Source organism: Desmodus rotundus, chromosome 6 (genome assembly GCF_022682495.2).
Source record: "Desmodus rotundus isolate HL8 chromosome 6, HLdesRot8A.1, whole genome shotgun sequence".
Lineage (NCBI taxonomy): Eukaryota > Metazoa > Chordata > Mammalia > Chiroptera > Phyllostomidae > Desmodus > Desmodus rotundus.
The window spans coordinates 60,954,233-60,971,394 of NC_071392.1; the positions used below are offsets into that span (position 1 = coordinate 60,954,233).

A 17,162-nucleotide genomic window follows, 5' to 3' on the forward strand; every position below is an offset into this window, starting at 1 on the left:
TTTTGAGATGATATTATTGGCTTATTTGTAATGTTAGAAATCCCTAAGAGTTGCACCTGTGCTTTCCTACCTGTATAATTATTTATAATTTGGGCTTTTGTACATATCTTACTGATGTAGAATGTTCAATTAATTGTGTGTTACTTGGCTTATCTTTCTACATATCTTGTGTCTATGCATTGTCAGTTCTAGATGGCAGTTTCATAGAGGGTAGGCCAGAATCTGCTTAACATTGGCAGAACATCACATGTGATTCACATGATTTTGGGAATAACAGTGATGTGGTTATTTTTATGCCATAAACTTTTAATTGCAAGAGTAATATAAACCATTTAACATTAAAAAATAATTATCCAACCATAGCGAAAGTGAAAATGAACTCTAAAGAATGCAAAGGTAAAAAACTTGCTTAAATTTGCTTGTACACCAAATCATTCACAATAGCAACAAGCTATAAGGTAATATAATCTGTATAAGCTAAAATTGGACTGTAAACTTGAAGTGAAAAGTTTACCTTTATTCATAAATTTTTTCTTATAAAGTGCATTTGTCATCAATTATACATAAAGTACTTTTAATTTTAAAGTGAAAACACTCAATATGCTAAAAAGTGATGAGGGTATTAAGAAAGAGAACTGTGGCACATACTATGTTTATAGGAGGTATGTATCTACATGTATATATCTATATCTATATCTATATAGCTAGCTACATAGATGTATCTATACAGCTGCTTAATGTATGTAATATGTATCTACCTATTATCTATCTACCATCTACTTATCATCTATCTACCGATCTATTTATCTACCTAAACTTGCAGCCTTTTTGAATTTTATTATGTCTATCTTTCTCTGTCCCTTGATTTCAGTTTGATTCTTTGTTATTTGGAGACAGTATAAGGTGAATGATTATGAAAAGACATTTTTGTAGATAAGTACCTTTTTACCAAACTGCCTGTTTTGACCATTTTATTTGTTTTTCAAAGAACAAACAATTAAGTAAACTGACCTCTAATTGTTTAAACAACTAAATAGTGGGAAACCTGTTGGATAAATTTATTTTACAACATGTAGTTCAGAATGTCTTTTATTATGATAATTCAAATACACTAACCTATAAATATGCCAGGATGTTCTTTAAAAATCCAGAAATACTTTTGAAAATCAGTTTTGAATTTCTCTCTGTTATAATGTAATTATTTTCCTTCTACAAAATTCAATCTACTTAATTCATAGTTCCAGATATCAACATGGGATGGAAAATGCATAGCTCTTTCTTAGTTTAAATATGATGATTTTTTTCTTAAAAGAGGAATTAATCCACCCTGAATTTATTTTCTTTATTTCTTCTAATGTATTTTTTATTATTTATTTCTCCTTTCTTTATAACATAAAGTGCCAGACTTGAAAAAATGTAATTTCATTAAAAAGGGCTATTAAAATAAGTTGTGCGCTATGTCTGTTAATCTTTTGCTGATTTCAAAGACCTAAGTTGTCCCGAAAATGTGTTCCAAAGCATTATTTATATAAATACTTGTTTTTATTTATGGTAAAAGTGACTTTTCTAGGAAAGAAAGTGATTTCTTTTCAATAGTTGCAAACGTGTTAAGTTCACAAGTTTGATTACATGTTGGCTAGTTCTACAAACAGTGCCTTCAAACAGTGCGACTGCCTTGGAACTTCTTATAGACCGCAGACTTTTATGCAAGGTTTTCCTGTTCATCTCTTTTGCCATCCTTTTCCTATCTCTCCACATCTTTTTTATCTTTCTCTAGGACTTTCTAGCTTTTTCTTAGTCTGTATTTGTCTTGCTTCCTCTATCTCCTCTGTTTTTTTTTTATCTCCCTCCTTATTTCCTTTTTTTTTTAACACTTTAATTGTCAGATTCTTGAAGAGAAAGGAAATGGTAGAAAGAAAATTCTTTTTTTATTTTAGTTAATAATCTTTGATTAATCTTTAGATTTTTAGACTTCCTGGTGTAAGTTTAGTTAGCTTGAAATAAAATGTTTGAAGAGGAACTATAATTCTTCCTTTGAGAGGATCTAGGTAGCTATTTTCTAGGATAAACATATAACCTGTATTAGTTACTACATGTACATTTCATATATATAAAATTTTAGAGATGGTGATTATGTTTTATTAGTAACTGCATTCTACATACATTGTTTTTATTAGCTTTGATAGCATATTTATAGGCATATTATTTCCTAGTGTTTAAACTTTATTATTTATTTTAACCATGCCTTTAAACCATTGCAAATGGCTTTTCATTTATAGCACTGTGACATTGATAAGATTATTGATTATAAAGTATTCAGAACACTGACTTGTAATTATTTTTAACTATGCTAGTAAAAGCTCAACTATCTCAGTATAGTACATTTTAGGCATGAAACATAAAGATAGAATCTGATGAAATCTGACGCATCTAGAATCCTAGTGTCCAAAAACTGTGGTACTTTAATATTATTATTTAATAGTTAGATGATATAGCAAATATTACATGAAATGATCAGTCATTCTTGTCATCAGAGATGGCATACAGCTGTGAAATATGTTAACAGACATTGGTTGTGACCACATTTTCTCTGTCTCTCTCTGTCAAGGTACCTGTGTCGGTGGCCATGATGACTCCCCAGGTGATTACCCCTCAGCAAATGCAGCAGATCCTTCAGCAGCAAGTCCTGTCTCCCCAGCAGCTCCAAGCCCTTCTCCAGCAGCAGCAAGCAGTAATGCTGCAGCAGGTAATGTGGGTTACCTGCTTCAGTGTTCTAGCATGGCACAGAGGTATGCCCCCCTGTTCACAGCATCATGGGCATATTTGACAATTCTCCATTTGAAGGGACGACCTATTGGCATGCTAGAACATAAATGTAGTGTTTTAATTGAAGTGTGAGATAAATCAGTATTTAAATATCCAAAATGCTTAGGTACATTTGCTTTGAAGACCTGCCAATAAAAGTGCAAAGAGACAGAAAATTGTCACTTTTAAAACTCCTAATACTTTACCACTCTTTTTAGTTCATGTAATTATGAAATTTGAACTAGCCCTTTTCTTACAATAGAGAAAGTAACATCTTAAGTGTTTTTCCCCCCAAAAATAAGTTCTGTGTTTTGGAAGAGAAGTATCTACTCACAAGAACAAAAGTTAAACTGCTAAGCCACCAGCTCATAAAATTTAATTTTTTAAAAAATAGCAAAACTAATATGTACATCATTGGAACCCTAATTGCATATAGAGTGGATTTTATGTTATAAACTTATGTATCATAAAGAAAACAATGTGCTTTACCTGAACTTTTGTATACTTAATTCTTTGTTTTCTTCTATGATGATGACCATAGTCCAGTTGCTTATATTTCAGTCTGGCATACTTTTGTACACCTGATGGGTTTCAAAATTTTTCCAATAAAAAATGAACAACCTAATTCCCTGTATCTATATATTTGGTTCTTATTATTGGTAGAGTATAACCTATTTTTATATGTTATTGGGACTTCAGATGTAATAAGTATTCATTTGTCTCTGTCCCTTTTAAAGACAGATTTTCTATACCTTTTGTTTAGGATATTTTTTGAATTCTGGATTGGAAAATTTCAGAGTTGTCCTGAGAAAAAATGTATGTAGATCTGTCTCCTTGAATCCAATGCATATTTTTTGTTGTTCTTGTGAGGCGAATTTTAATGGATACTCGACCATATCCCAGTCTAGAAGAGTTTAGGAAATTTGTAATACATGAAATGTTTGCCTTTATTTATTAAAGTCAAAATGGTTTATTCAGCAACAACTACAAGAGTTTTACAAGAAACAGCAAGAACAGTTACATCTTCAGCTTTTGCAGCAGCAGCAGCAGCAACAGCAGCAGCAGCAGCAGCAGCAGCAACAGCAGCAGCAGCAACAGCAGCAGCAACAGCAGCAGCAGCAGCAGCAACATTCGGGAAAGCCAGTGAAAGAGGTAGGGTCTGGCCCGCTCACTGGTATACAAGAGTGTGAGTTTGGGAAGGGCCGTGAGGCCAGCATTGTCTCAGATCTTTGTATCACAAGGCTTTTGTTGTCAAAGATGCATTATCATACATTTTTACTGAGCTTAATAACAGGGACAGTGGTACTGTCCTTTTCTGTAGCTTCGAACTTGAGAGTTCCAATCCAATATTCACTAATGAATCACTGTACAAAGAGCAAGCTGTGTGGCTGACAAAGTACTGATTATCTTGTATTTACCAAGAATTCTAAATTGGTGAGGGAACCTTGTTTTTCTCAGTGCTGCTCAGTGCTCAGAGAACATGCATGCAAATTTGGCCAATTGTTGGGGGCTGGAGGTCCAGGGGAGAAACTGGTTGAACACAGATTTCAAAGTCACAGGTTCCTGATTAATGAACTGCTACTGTAGGTTTGGAGTGGCGAGTAGAAAGTTACAGTTTGATATGCTCATAAATCAAACTGACAAGCTGGCTTCTCAGGCCTGGCTTGCACTTGTCAGCAAACTGCATCAAATATAAACATAATACAAACAAAACATGTTGAAGTAGTTAAATTGATCAGCAGGTATCAGAGCCGTTGTCTTCAAGCTGCCATTATGCAAACGTCCAGGAAACAGTTTTGACCTCCTGAGGCTTTGATTTTGTTTGGATTTGTGAATAGAATTTCAGACAGCCATCAACTACAGAATAGAAATTGCTCCCTTATTTCTCTGGAGGCTTTGGGCAGTCTACATGACTTGCTCCATTATGCAGTCTGTTTTCCAGTGAGCGCATCAGAAGTTTCTTTTCCACAAACTAAAAAGGAAAAGTCTTTCATAGCAGCTTGTCTTTCTCTGAAGTTTGACTTCCTTCTCCTGAGTCCAAAGAATGAGTGTTTTATTATAATCCTTCACAAAATTGGAAGTTATACTTTTCTTTATAATAAGGAGACTTTGTTTTTGCCTTAACATCATTCAGTCTTTAATATATTCCAACAAGAGAAGAGAAGAAGAAGAGACAAAGCTAATAGGTCTTTACTGTGAACATTACATCCCAGTTTACTAATAGATCACTAGAGACCACATTCATGGACCACTGAAGAGTGAACTTAGTTGGACAAAAATAGAGTGTTGTTGACGTTGACTGTTTTATTCTTTTAGTCTATATAAATTATTATCATTTGCAATATGCCAATTTAAAAAAAATGCCTGAACCTTTATTAAATACTTTCTCTAGACCTTGTCTCATACTCTCAATGCAAGTTCTTAGGTTCTCTGATGCTGTGTGATATTTGAAAGAAAGACAAATGAAAATCTAGAACTTGCATATAGTCTGCATTTGACAACTCACCAGGTGATGAGAGGAGTATAAATTTCTCTGTGTGAGAGCTATTTGTGCAGACCATGTTCTCTGCTGTTGACTGGTGGGTTCTGTGACAGCAGCAGCAGCAGCAACAGCAGCAGCAGCAGCAACAGCAGCAACAGCAACAGCTGGCAGCGCAGCAGCTTGTCTTCCAGCAGCAGCTTCTCCAGATGCAGCAACTCCAGCAGCAACAACATTTGCTAAGCCTTCAGCGTCAGGGACTCATCTCCATTCCACCTGGCCAGGCAGCACTTCCTGTCCAGTCATTGCCTCAAGGTACATACAAAATATGCTACACACTTCATTTCTAATGTTGCACTTTCTACCATTTCATTGCCTGTCTTATACCTTGAGAATTATGTTTTTATGGCCTTCAAGCTTATTATTAAAACACAGTTAACATGGTTGCATGATACATTTTTTTGATACTCAGAAATTTTCCTACACCCTGCTTTCAGGTGTCCTGTTAAATATTAAATATGTATTCATTAGTCATAATGGCAGAAACTAATTTAGGGAAACACAATTAAAGTACTATGAAATACACACTGAACATCTGCAGAGGACTGGATCAGCAGTAAAGCTAACAACACTCCATTTAACATAAATGAGCTGAATTTTGTGGACAACCAATCAGAAGAAGACAAGTTCCTAATCTTTACATTGAAACTTCCACATATAAAAAAGAGGCTTTATGTATTTCTACAGAACACATTCCTAGTTATTCTGTATAGGATCCCATCATGCACTGAGGAACCAGACTGATCTTATTTTTTCTAAAATAATATTACTGATTCATATACTGTAAATTATAGCTTTAAAAAGCTATCAACTCTGTTTTTATTTGTTTTTCTGATAAGAAAACCAGATGTACTTTGATAATAAAATAAAACTATCTCATAATAGACTATCATACAATAATACAATTGTATATAATTTTCATTTGACTTTTAACTTTTGGGAAATGGAAAGAGTTCTAGATAATAAAAGGAAAATAATGGTAAATAAAATGGCTCATGTGATAATATTTTTGATTAATTAAAAGTCATATATCATTAAACTTCTTAAAAACATATTTTAATTTGCATTTGGATTTTGTTAAACCAAACTTTAACCCAAATGAACTTTATTTTGAGTTTGTTATATTATTTACACAGGGATTCCATTGTAGTCATATTTACTGTGCACTTTTCTGACACAAGGATACACTGTAGAAAATCACGAACAATTAAATATACAAAAATTAAAATTAAGCAAGTGAAATAGTCTTTAAAATGCACATAAAATACAAATAATCATTGTTTTGCCCCATAAAAATATTATGGTAAATGTTTTTTCTGTTTATTTATCAAATTACTATGTTGTTGGGTTACTTTTCATAGAATTCCATCTTTCACTTGACTTCTGATCCTCTGATTCACCTGGCCCTCTAATTCACCCCTAGGAAATCAAGAAAGTTTAAATAGTGAAAGAAAAACAAGGCACTAATCCAACTTTTCTGTGTTACTCCAAAGAGAATTGGAATAAATCATAGTGTCACTAGAGCAATGAATATTCCATTCACAAATTATCATTCTTTAGGAAAATAAATACAATTTGAAGATGAATGAAGAAATAAGATTTTAAAAAGAAAGAAACATAAATTAATTCAGTGTAAACATCAATGTCTTTTCTAGAAACTATACCAAAATTGAAGCAAAAAAATCTTCTTGATTTTTTTCAGTAAAATTTAAATAAAGTCTGTATTTAGGGTCTCATTATATGAGAATCTCCTCAATGGAAAAGCATGATCTACCGTGATTTTTTGACTAAAACTAAACAAGCATTTGAAAAAGTTAAAAATAGATGTTCATAGAAACAAAGTGTAACTTATTTGAACCATATTTGTTAAACTATATTCTTGTAGTCAAAGCGTACAAAATATCTTTATGAACAAGGAAATTTATTATGATATAACCACTCTAATAGATTTCAAATGAAAAATTTTATCTCTGAGCTTTATTTTGTAACTGAGAGATAAAATACACAGGATGGAGAACTATGAGGAGAAGGAAGTAAATCTGAAAACATATCTGGGTTTGCACAGAAAATTTATATTTTAAACAAAAAAGATGAAAATTGTTATTGTGTTTTTCACTGGTTAGATGAATAAGTGTGAAAAGTTTCATTGTGGAGACCCATAAGCCAAACACAGACTGTCAGATAAACCAGCTATAGTAAAAACCATGACTTCATGGTGCTGTGCTGGAATCCCCAAATTAGAATGTGAGAAAGTAAACAAGTGTTTGTTAGATGATGTAAGCCCTGCTTTCATTATTGGTTACTTCAGATAAAAAATATTTTAAATATTTGTATTTATAGTTTCCCAGTAACTTTGCACTAGGTTTTGGTCTATTGATTGATTAGCCATGAATAAGAGACATATGAAAATTGGGTAGAATTAACATGTAATGATAGTATTCTCTTTATGTTCTTAAAAATATGCTTATTTGAAATATTTATGCTGTGACTGAACACAATTTCTTTGGGCTACTTTTAAAGTTAAAACTTTTTTCAACTACATAAAAATATTTATACATATACAAGAATCATATAATTTTGGTAAGGGTAAGAGATATACCCATATTTTCTCTATTGTAAAATGATGAATGTATTTTACTACTTTAAAGTAAATTATTTTAAATATGAAACATTTAATATCATCATGATAGTTCTATAATATTGGATTTTAATGTAAAATAGGCAATTATATTATCTCTAGGTGTACAGAGTGACTGTAGATATAAAGAAATCAAATAAAAAAGAATGAATTTGGAAAACAGTCTCAAATAAAATACTGAATGTAAAGCTACTTACAACATATATAGTATGGTTTATATATCAATTAATAATTATGTAGAGCAGGGGTGTCAAACTCATTTTCATCGGGGGCCACATCAGCCTTGCAGTTGTTTTCAAAGGGCCAAACGTAATTTTAGGACTGTATAAATGTAACTACTTCTTAACTAGGGTCAAGGAGCTCGGCGCTGCTTCTGGGTAGAAACAAGATGCCGGGCCGAATGAAACAAGATGGAGAGTCAGATTCGGCCTGTGGGCCTTGTATTTGCCACCTGTGACATAGAGACACATTTTCATAACCCAGTACTCTTGTCTACAGGTTAGAAAATAGGAAGGTATTGTGCATGTACTTTAAAATTTGGTATGTTTTTCACATGAGACAGAATACAGTGTATTCCAATACACAATATATTTGCAGGTTTACTATGATTATAAGGACTAAAATGTATTATGTGGTACAAATTCCATTTTATTCCAAATTTTTACACATTTTTGTTTGAACTTATAAAAGTTACGTATTTTGCCTTGTATAATGTGCACTCATGTTTTAGTACTGATTCCCATGTATAATTCTGATTATACTTGGGAAGTAGTATTACCCATGTATAATGCACATCCTTATCTTTCTCTCAAAATATTTGGGCACAAATATGCACATAATATATGGTGAAATATGATACTTAAGGTACAACATTTTTATTACCTATCTGAAACATCAAACAGGAAATGCTAGCTATCAAGCAAGCACTATTTTGAACTAGCACTTTGTAGAACTACATCAGCTTGGAATCAGAGAATTGTTGAATAATAAAAAATATAAAACCTTTTGAAATAATAAATAATAATGTCCTTTATGCTGCGTTAGATATGTGCTGAAGTTTGTCTTTGGTATCAGTATTTAGCCAAAATCAGTTATTTGGCTTTGACTTCGTTTTCTGCTTATGGTAATCTACATAGCCAAATGCCTACTTCAGCATCACTTCTGGCATCTTTGATTTTTTGCTTAATCTATGATCATGTGTTTCTATAGATCACCATTATATAACCAGGGTAACAATACCAGTAATATAAAAAATACATGTCATGCAGAATTATTGTTACCATTTTAGATTTCCTTTCAAATACTAAGTCTTCTATTTGTAACTTGGAGGGGCAGTTTATATGATGAAACTCCATCAGTGAACAGAAGTATAAATGTATATTTATTGTTATAGGTATAAAGCTTAGCAAAGTTACCTGTGAATGCTGTTAATTTTCTGTATAAAACTAATTTATAAATAATTAAATAAATTGGGAAATATTAAAAGTGTGTGGCGTTAGTTTTTGAGAAAAATGTAAAAAAGATAGAAAGATGGAGATTAAATTATATCATAATTCTAATTGTTATAGAATTATTTAATGAGCTAGCCTGCATAATTTTGTTTAGGTCATAGATGTGGAGAAAAAAAAAACTTCAGTTTGCCTATTATTTCTGTCTTGAAAGTAAGACTAAAAAGTGGACTGTCAACTTTGCCACATTAAAATTCCATGATGATGAAAACCGAGAAATTACTGTGTTTGTAATAAAATATCAAACTTTAAAAATGCGGCCTGTAAAGTTTTAATATTAAAATCATAGGAGGAGTTTTTACATCAAATGTATTCCTGTATCCCACAAGTTCTTTTTTTTGGTGGTGATATTTGCCTTTGTTCTCAGTTTTAACAAATAGTGATTTTTTTACTCTTTATAATTCAGCATTTGGGCAAAATGTGTATTTGGTACACCATTCATTAAACATGTATTTGAAAGATGGTCTTTGTACTTACAGGTTATTCTAAACCCTTAGTTGAATAATATGTTAGGTTTTACACATTATATACAAACATATAGATCTCTGAGGGATAGCCCAGAGACTGGAATAATGGTTGCCTTTGAAGAGGAAAGTGAGGACCCAGAGGTCAGGGCTGGTAGGGCAATTTAATTTTGCAATTTATAACTTTCTATGTGATTTAATTATTTTGGCCATGTGTATATACTACTTTTCAAAATGTAAAATTTAATATGAAAAGTAAAAATTACATGGTAACTTTTCAACAATTCAAATTAGTAAATATCTAATTGGTTTAATAAATATGTCTGATATAAATACTTCTACCAAAATTCATTTTTATTCTTCTAACTGTAAGTGGCCCTAGCAAATAAACAGAGTACTAGTAAATAAGTGAACTAAAAATTCAAAATGTACTTAACTTTTTAGACATTGGAATTAGAAAGTAGGAATACTCATAGAAAGTATGCCCTTTAAGAGCCACAGAACTTCCATGTAGAAATCAAGATGTCTTTGACAACTCTGTGAATTTGTTAAAATCGATGATAATAACAACTGATTATTGGGTACATACCTGGCACTGTTTTAGGCACTGGGGATATATGCCAGTAATAAAAAGTTTCTATTCTTATAAAGTTTAAATTACAGTGGAAGGAGACTGATGATAATGAAACACATAAATAATATAATTTCAAAGACTAATAAATGCTTGAAAGAAAAATAAAGTAGGGTGAGGTCATAGAAAATGATAGAAGGCAGAGTGCAGAGAAGCAGTGGTTGACAGCATGGTCAAAGACCTCTGAGAGGAGGCAATGCTTGAACGATTAGGGCTGCCCAACCTGCAGTCCATGGGCCACATGCAGCCCAGGATGGCTGTGAATGTGGCCCAACAGAAAATCATAAATTTACTTAAAACATTATGAGATTTTTTAAAATTACACATTGCAATGTATTTAATGTGTGGCCCAAGGTACTCTTCTTCCAGTGTGGTACAGAGATGCCAAAAGTTTGGACACCCCTGAAAGTTAAGGGAGAGAGAAAACCATGGAGATACTTGCAACCAGAGTGTCCCAGGCTATGGGAACAGCCAGAGCAATAGATGGAAAGGGAGCAAATGTTTGATACATCCAAGGGTCAGCAGAAGGCTAGTACAACAGAATGAAATATATATATGGGGAGAAATATATATATATATATATGTATATATACACGAATTTAATATATATATATATATATATGGAGAGAGAGAAATAATGTCAGAGAAGTAGGCAAGAGCACAGTGATAAATGCTTCTCACAGGCCATTGTAAGGTGCTTTATTTATTTTATTTATTTTTATTGTTGTTCAAGTACAGTTGTCTTCATTTTCCCGTCACCACTTTATCCCACCTCACCCACCCCCACCTCCCACTCTCAATGCTACCCCCCTTTGTCTTTGTCCATGGGTCCTTTATACATACTCCATGATGACTGTTCCCCATAAGTGTTCTGGAAAGGCATTGGAGAGTTTGCCTGGGAAGTGCTATGACCTAATTTACACTTAAAGAGATAAATTTTGGCTGATATATGAAGAGTAAATTATATGAAGACAAAATAAAAGCAAGAAGACAATCAGGAAGCTGTAGCAGTGGTCCAGGCAAGAGCAGATGGTGAAACAGAGATAGCAGGTGAGATGGTGAAGTTTTGATGTAGAAGTCATGTTGATGCTATCACAAGAAAGGATTTACTAATGGAGTTTGGCCTTTATAGGACACCAAACATATACAGGCAAGTAATCAAAAAGTCACAGTCAGAAAAGTTTCTGAATCCTAGGTTAAAGCTAGAATTAAAGCTAGAATTATAATTGACAATCTTTATATAGAAATTATTTCCTTTGTAGTAGAAATACCTTACTTTATTAAGCCATTATTGTCTTACAAAAAGTAGTTTTTTAACAACTTTGGAAACCAGAGTTTTCCTATATTTTCTTTAGTATCAGGCAACATCTTAAAATCACAAGGAGCCAGAATCACTAAAATGATAACTTTCAGTAAAACTACCTGTATAAGATAGTGATAGATATAACAATTTAAGGTTACCACTGTATGAATAATTTGGCTAGAAGTTATGGTTGGAGCAGTGAAAATCCTTCTGTTACTTTGGTCCACTTACCACTATGCCTTACATCACTGATTCTTCACTTTCAAGGGACGGGGTGAGAGGACTCACTCTCCTTACCATAATATTCTCTTATCTTTCCTCATTCTCTCCTGCCTATCATCCTGCTTCATTCCCACACACCTCTTGACCAATCAACATCACTGTACAATCTGATGTAGATGTATGTTGAGTTGTGGGAGAGGGTAAGTAAGTAGTTTGATTAGCACTTCCATTCTATTAGATATAGATAAACATAGTAAAAAACAACAGAGAATTTGGAGTCACTGGACATTAAATTTAAATTTTGTTCACAAATTATGAGCTTAGTGATTTATGGCAACATATTTCATTTTCATGAGCCTCCACATCCTCATCTGTAAAATGTAATGATTTCTAATTTTAGGCAAGGTTAATTGATATTATAAAGCACTAGAATACAGTAGATGTTCAATAAGTGATAACAATTTTAATTACAAATATATTTCCCTTGTTATATCATTATCAGAAGTTTTGATATTTTTAATATAATATTTTAACTGCAAAGGCATTCAAGTCAGACTGGATTTAAATCACAACTTTATTTATGACCTTGGATATATTTTTGAACCTCACTCCCACTTTGTTTCCTACTCCATAAATTGCTTAATAAAAATAACAGGGTAAAAGGTAAAGGGGGTCAAATATATGGTGACTTTAGGTGGTAAACACACAATGCAATATACACATGATGTATCATAGGACTATACACTTGAAACCTCTATAATTTTATTAATCAATGTCACTCCAATAAATTTAATTTAAAAAGTATCAATTCCATTGTATTGTAGTGAGAATTAAATAGCTTACAGTGTGTAGAGACTATACGAAAGCACAGTACTTGGCACATGCAAGTACTATTTTATGTCAAATGCTGTAAACAATAGTCTTTCAATTTCTTGTTTGAAAATTATAGTTAAAAGATTAAAGATTGTGCTTACCTTTTCTATTTTCATTCTTCATAAATCAGGTTAATTTGCATAATCTGAACCAGGGAGTTTTAAAAAATGAGTAGTGGATTTATTCTATCAGTCATAAAATGAAGAAGAATTTTAGATGTTATCTGATTAATTGATCTATGTAGTTAATCATATTGTTTTATTTAGAACCTCAAAATGAAATCCAGTGATTTCAAAATGAAATATCAAAATAACTAAATAGTTGTCAAATATAGTTTTATTTTGAATTGAGTGTTTTCTACTTTTTCCTGACATTTTTGTTAACTTTCCTTACTTCATTTTTTCTTTTCATTTCTTTTAATATGTCTTTTTTACAAATCTATTTCTCTTTCACTTCTTTGCTGACAAAAACTTAATACTAGCTAGCAGTAAGTAACTGCTGTTAAAACTTGAATAGTTTAATTTTCAAATAGAATTTCTGGATTATTTCTATTAATCCTTGATATAATTCTGAATATTGCTTTTCTCAGTACTATTCCCAGCAGTCTTTAGGAAATAAGTGGTTATCCAATAGAAAAGCTGTGGTGCTGATGTTATGAAGTCACTAATATTGTGTATTAAATATTCTGTAACATCATTTTTATTATTGGCATCAATCCAATAATAACACTAAAGTCATTGTGTGAACTTTACCTTGTTATATTAGTGGGTATTTCTTTCATTTCATAGCTGGCTTAAGTCCTGCTGAAATTCAGCAGTTATGGAAAGAAGTGACTGGAGTTCACAGTATGGAAGACAATGGCATGAAACATGGAGGGCTAGACCTCACTACTAACAATTCCTCCTTGACTACCTCCTCCACCACTTCCAAAGCATCACCACCAATAACCCATCATTCCATAGTAAATGGACAGACTTCAGTTCTAAATGCAAGGCGAGACAGGTAAATCCCATATTTATTCTATATTTATTTATCACCAAATTTTACTTCCACCATTGATAAAACTAAAAATTATGATTTTTACTTAACAGTGGTAAAATGTGTGAAACAACAAATTAAATGGAAACCTTTAGATTATTTATCTTATATTTTATTTGTCATTACAAAAAGCAGTTTAAATACTAGCAGCTTGATGGATACAGTTGTAATTTGCCTGGATAAAGCTATTTTTAATAATTGCATGTGGAATTATTGTGTCAGTATATTTTTATGACTAAGATGTTATGATTAACCTGAATGCCATGAGGATGTTTTATCATTTTTTAACTCAACAAGTTTCAAATATTTAAAGATGTGTATATACCCCCCTTAATACATATGCTTCACACTTGACCTTAGAAATCAGAGAATAGATATATAAACATGTAAATATGATGGAATTTATAAATATATAAAAAGAACTACAATTACTATCTGAATAAATTTGACTCAAAATTCAAAAATAAAATATTATTTGATTTCAGGTGCCAACATTGAGTACATTATATTATATGATTTTTAAAGCTACACTTTTATTTTACTTGTATAAAGACTGTCTTTGTAAGAAGAGCACCATGTACTTTTGTCCATTTATTCCATTTATTCAGGCATATGGATACCTAATCAAGTCCTTTAAAGTAATTTACATAAAACATATAAGCTAAAATATTGTTCCACATGAAAAGTATGTTTTAAAAAGGTGAAATATAAGTGTAGGATTTCTTTTTTTTAAATTTTTATTGTTATTCAATTACAGTTGTATGGTGAGACTTATATAATACATAAATCTAAAATACAAATGCATTTTTCTTATTTTTAGTGCATATTTATTTATTTATTTTAAGTATATTTTATTGATTATGCTATTACAGTTGTCTCAAGTTTTTTCTCCCCTTTATCTCCCCTATGGCCTGCACCACCCCACCCTCCAGCATTCTCCCCACCTTAGTTCATGTTCATGGGTTGTATATGTAAGTTCTTTGGCTTCTCTATTTCCTATACTATTCTTAACCTCCCCCTGTCTATTTTATGACTACCAATTATACTTCTTATTCCTTTTACCTTTTCCCCCCATTCTCCCATCCCCCCTCCCCACTGATAACCCTCCATGTGATCTCCATTTCTGTGATTCTGTTCCTGTTCTAGATGTTTGCTTAGTTTGTTTTTGTTTTTAGGTTCAGTTGTTAATAGTTGTGTGTTTGTTGTCATTTTATTATTCGTAGTTTTTGATCTTCTTTAATTTCTTATAAAAGTCCTTTTAACATTTCATATAATAAGGGCTTGGTGATGATGAAGTCCTTTAACTTTACCTTATCTGGGAAGCACTTTATCTGTCCTTCCATTCTAAATGATAGCTTTGTTGGATAGAATAATCTTGGTTGTTGGTCCTTGCCTTTCATTACTTTGAGTACTTCTTTCCAGCCCCTTCTTGCCTGTAAGGTTTCTTTTGAGAAATCAACTGACAGTCTTATGGGCACTCCTTTGCAGGTAACTCTCCTTTCCTCTTGCTGCTTTTAAGATTCTCTTTATCTTTAATCTTGGGTAACTCAATGATGATGTGTCTTGGGGTGTTCCTCTTTGGGTCCAACTTCTTCAGGACTCTCTGGGCTTCCTGGACTTCCTGGAAGTCTATTTCCTTCAGCAGATTGGGGGCATTTTCCTTCATTTTTTTTTTTCAAATAAGTTTTCAATTTCTTGTTTTTCCTCTTCTCCTTTGGGCACCCCTATGATTTGGATATTGTAGAGCTTAAAGTTGTCCCTGAGGTTCCTAAGCTTCTCCTCATTTTTTTGTATTCTTGTTTCTTAATTCTGTTTTGGTTGAATGTTTATTTCTACCTCCTGCTCCAAATCATTGACTTGAGTCCTGGTTTCCTTCCCTTCACTGTCGGTTCCCTGTATATTTTCCTTTAGTTCTCTTTGTATAGGTTTCATTTACTTCTTCATTTTGCAACCAAACTCAATTATTTCTGTGAGCATGTTAATTACCAATGTTTTGAACTCTGCATCTGACAGGTTGTCTATCTCTCATCACTTAATTATTTTTCTGGAGTTTTATTCTGTTCCTTCATTTGGGCCCTACTTCTTTTTCTCAGCACCTGTTATATTGTAAAGGGCAGAGCCTTAGGTATTCATGAGGGTGGAGCAACCCTCTTTGCTGTGTTGTGGTGCGACCTGTGGGGGGAGGGTCAGAGAGGGAACAATGATGCTTGTTCAACTCTCATCCCACTTTCCATCTTTTCCCTCACTTTTCACAAGCAGATTGTGCTCTGTCAGGTGCTCATTCCCAGGCAGGCATGTTTGTGTATGTTCTATAACCCAATGAGCCTCTCCAGTGGAATCCTGTGAGACTGGGAGTTTCTCCCTCTGCTGCAACCCCCATAGGTTTTTTCCACCAGAGGTTTTGAGTCTTTGGTTTTCCTGCACTGAAACCCTGTGTTTTGCTGTCTGTCTTGCTCCCCTGTTGTTCCTACCAGCTTATCTGTGTGGGAATGTGGGACTGCCTGGTCAGCCAGCCCCCACCTCACTGACATGGTCCTCAGCCTTATCAAGTGTCCTTTCTGCCCCTGCTGCCTTTCTCCACCCCTCCTACCAGTTTGAATGAATGTTTCTTTAACTCCTTGGCTGTCGGACTTCCATGCAATTTGATTTTCTGGCAGTTCTGGTGGTTTTTTGTTTTTAAATTTGTTGGTATCCTTCTTTTGGTTGTGTGAGGAAGCAAAGTGTTTCTGCCTACACCTCAATATTGGCCAGAATCTGTCTAAAATTCAAATTTAAATGTCAAGGATCATAGTGTTCTGTTATATAATACTAATACCTGTGTAGATGCAAAAGATATTCTTTCTCATAAACTTTTCTTCAAAGACACATGTAATTACAGCACAGTTTAAAATACAATGTTTTTATTCAGTGATGTTTCTGGTTTTCATTTGTCATCAAAAATTTTTCTTGTTAGCTTCAATTATTATAAAATGGTATGCCTCTGAATGCTTTTATATTTGTTTTAATTGAGATTAATTTGATGCTTATATATTTTAGAAGTTGGTTGATTTCTCTAGGATCTCTCTCTCTCTGACACAATATTCACTTCTCAAAAGTCTTTGATAATTGTAGATGGATATAGCTAATGGACCCTGTTCCAAA

The 17,162-nt window shown here is 32.8% G+C and overlaps 1 protein-coding gene across 2 annotated transcripts in view; it reads left to right on the forward strand.

Annotated features, from left to right (window-relative positions):
- Positions 1-17,162, forward strand: part of FOXP2 (forkhead box P2) — an 849,049-nt gene that overhangs the window by 753,218 nt on the left and 78,669 nt on the right. For both annotated transcript variants that reach the window (XM_053926724.2, XM_071221693.1), the window contains 4 exons: positions 2,609-2,746; positions 3,784-3,957; positions 5,401-5,599; positions 13,772-13,985. In XM_053926724.2, coding sequence (XP_053782699.1) covers positions 2,609-2,746; positions 3,784-3,957; positions 5,401-5,599; positions 13,772-13,985 — 725 coding nt within the window. The remainder of the gene's footprint in view (positions 1-2,608; positions 2,747-3,783; positions 3,958-5,400; positions 5,600-13,771; positions 13,986-17,162) is intronic.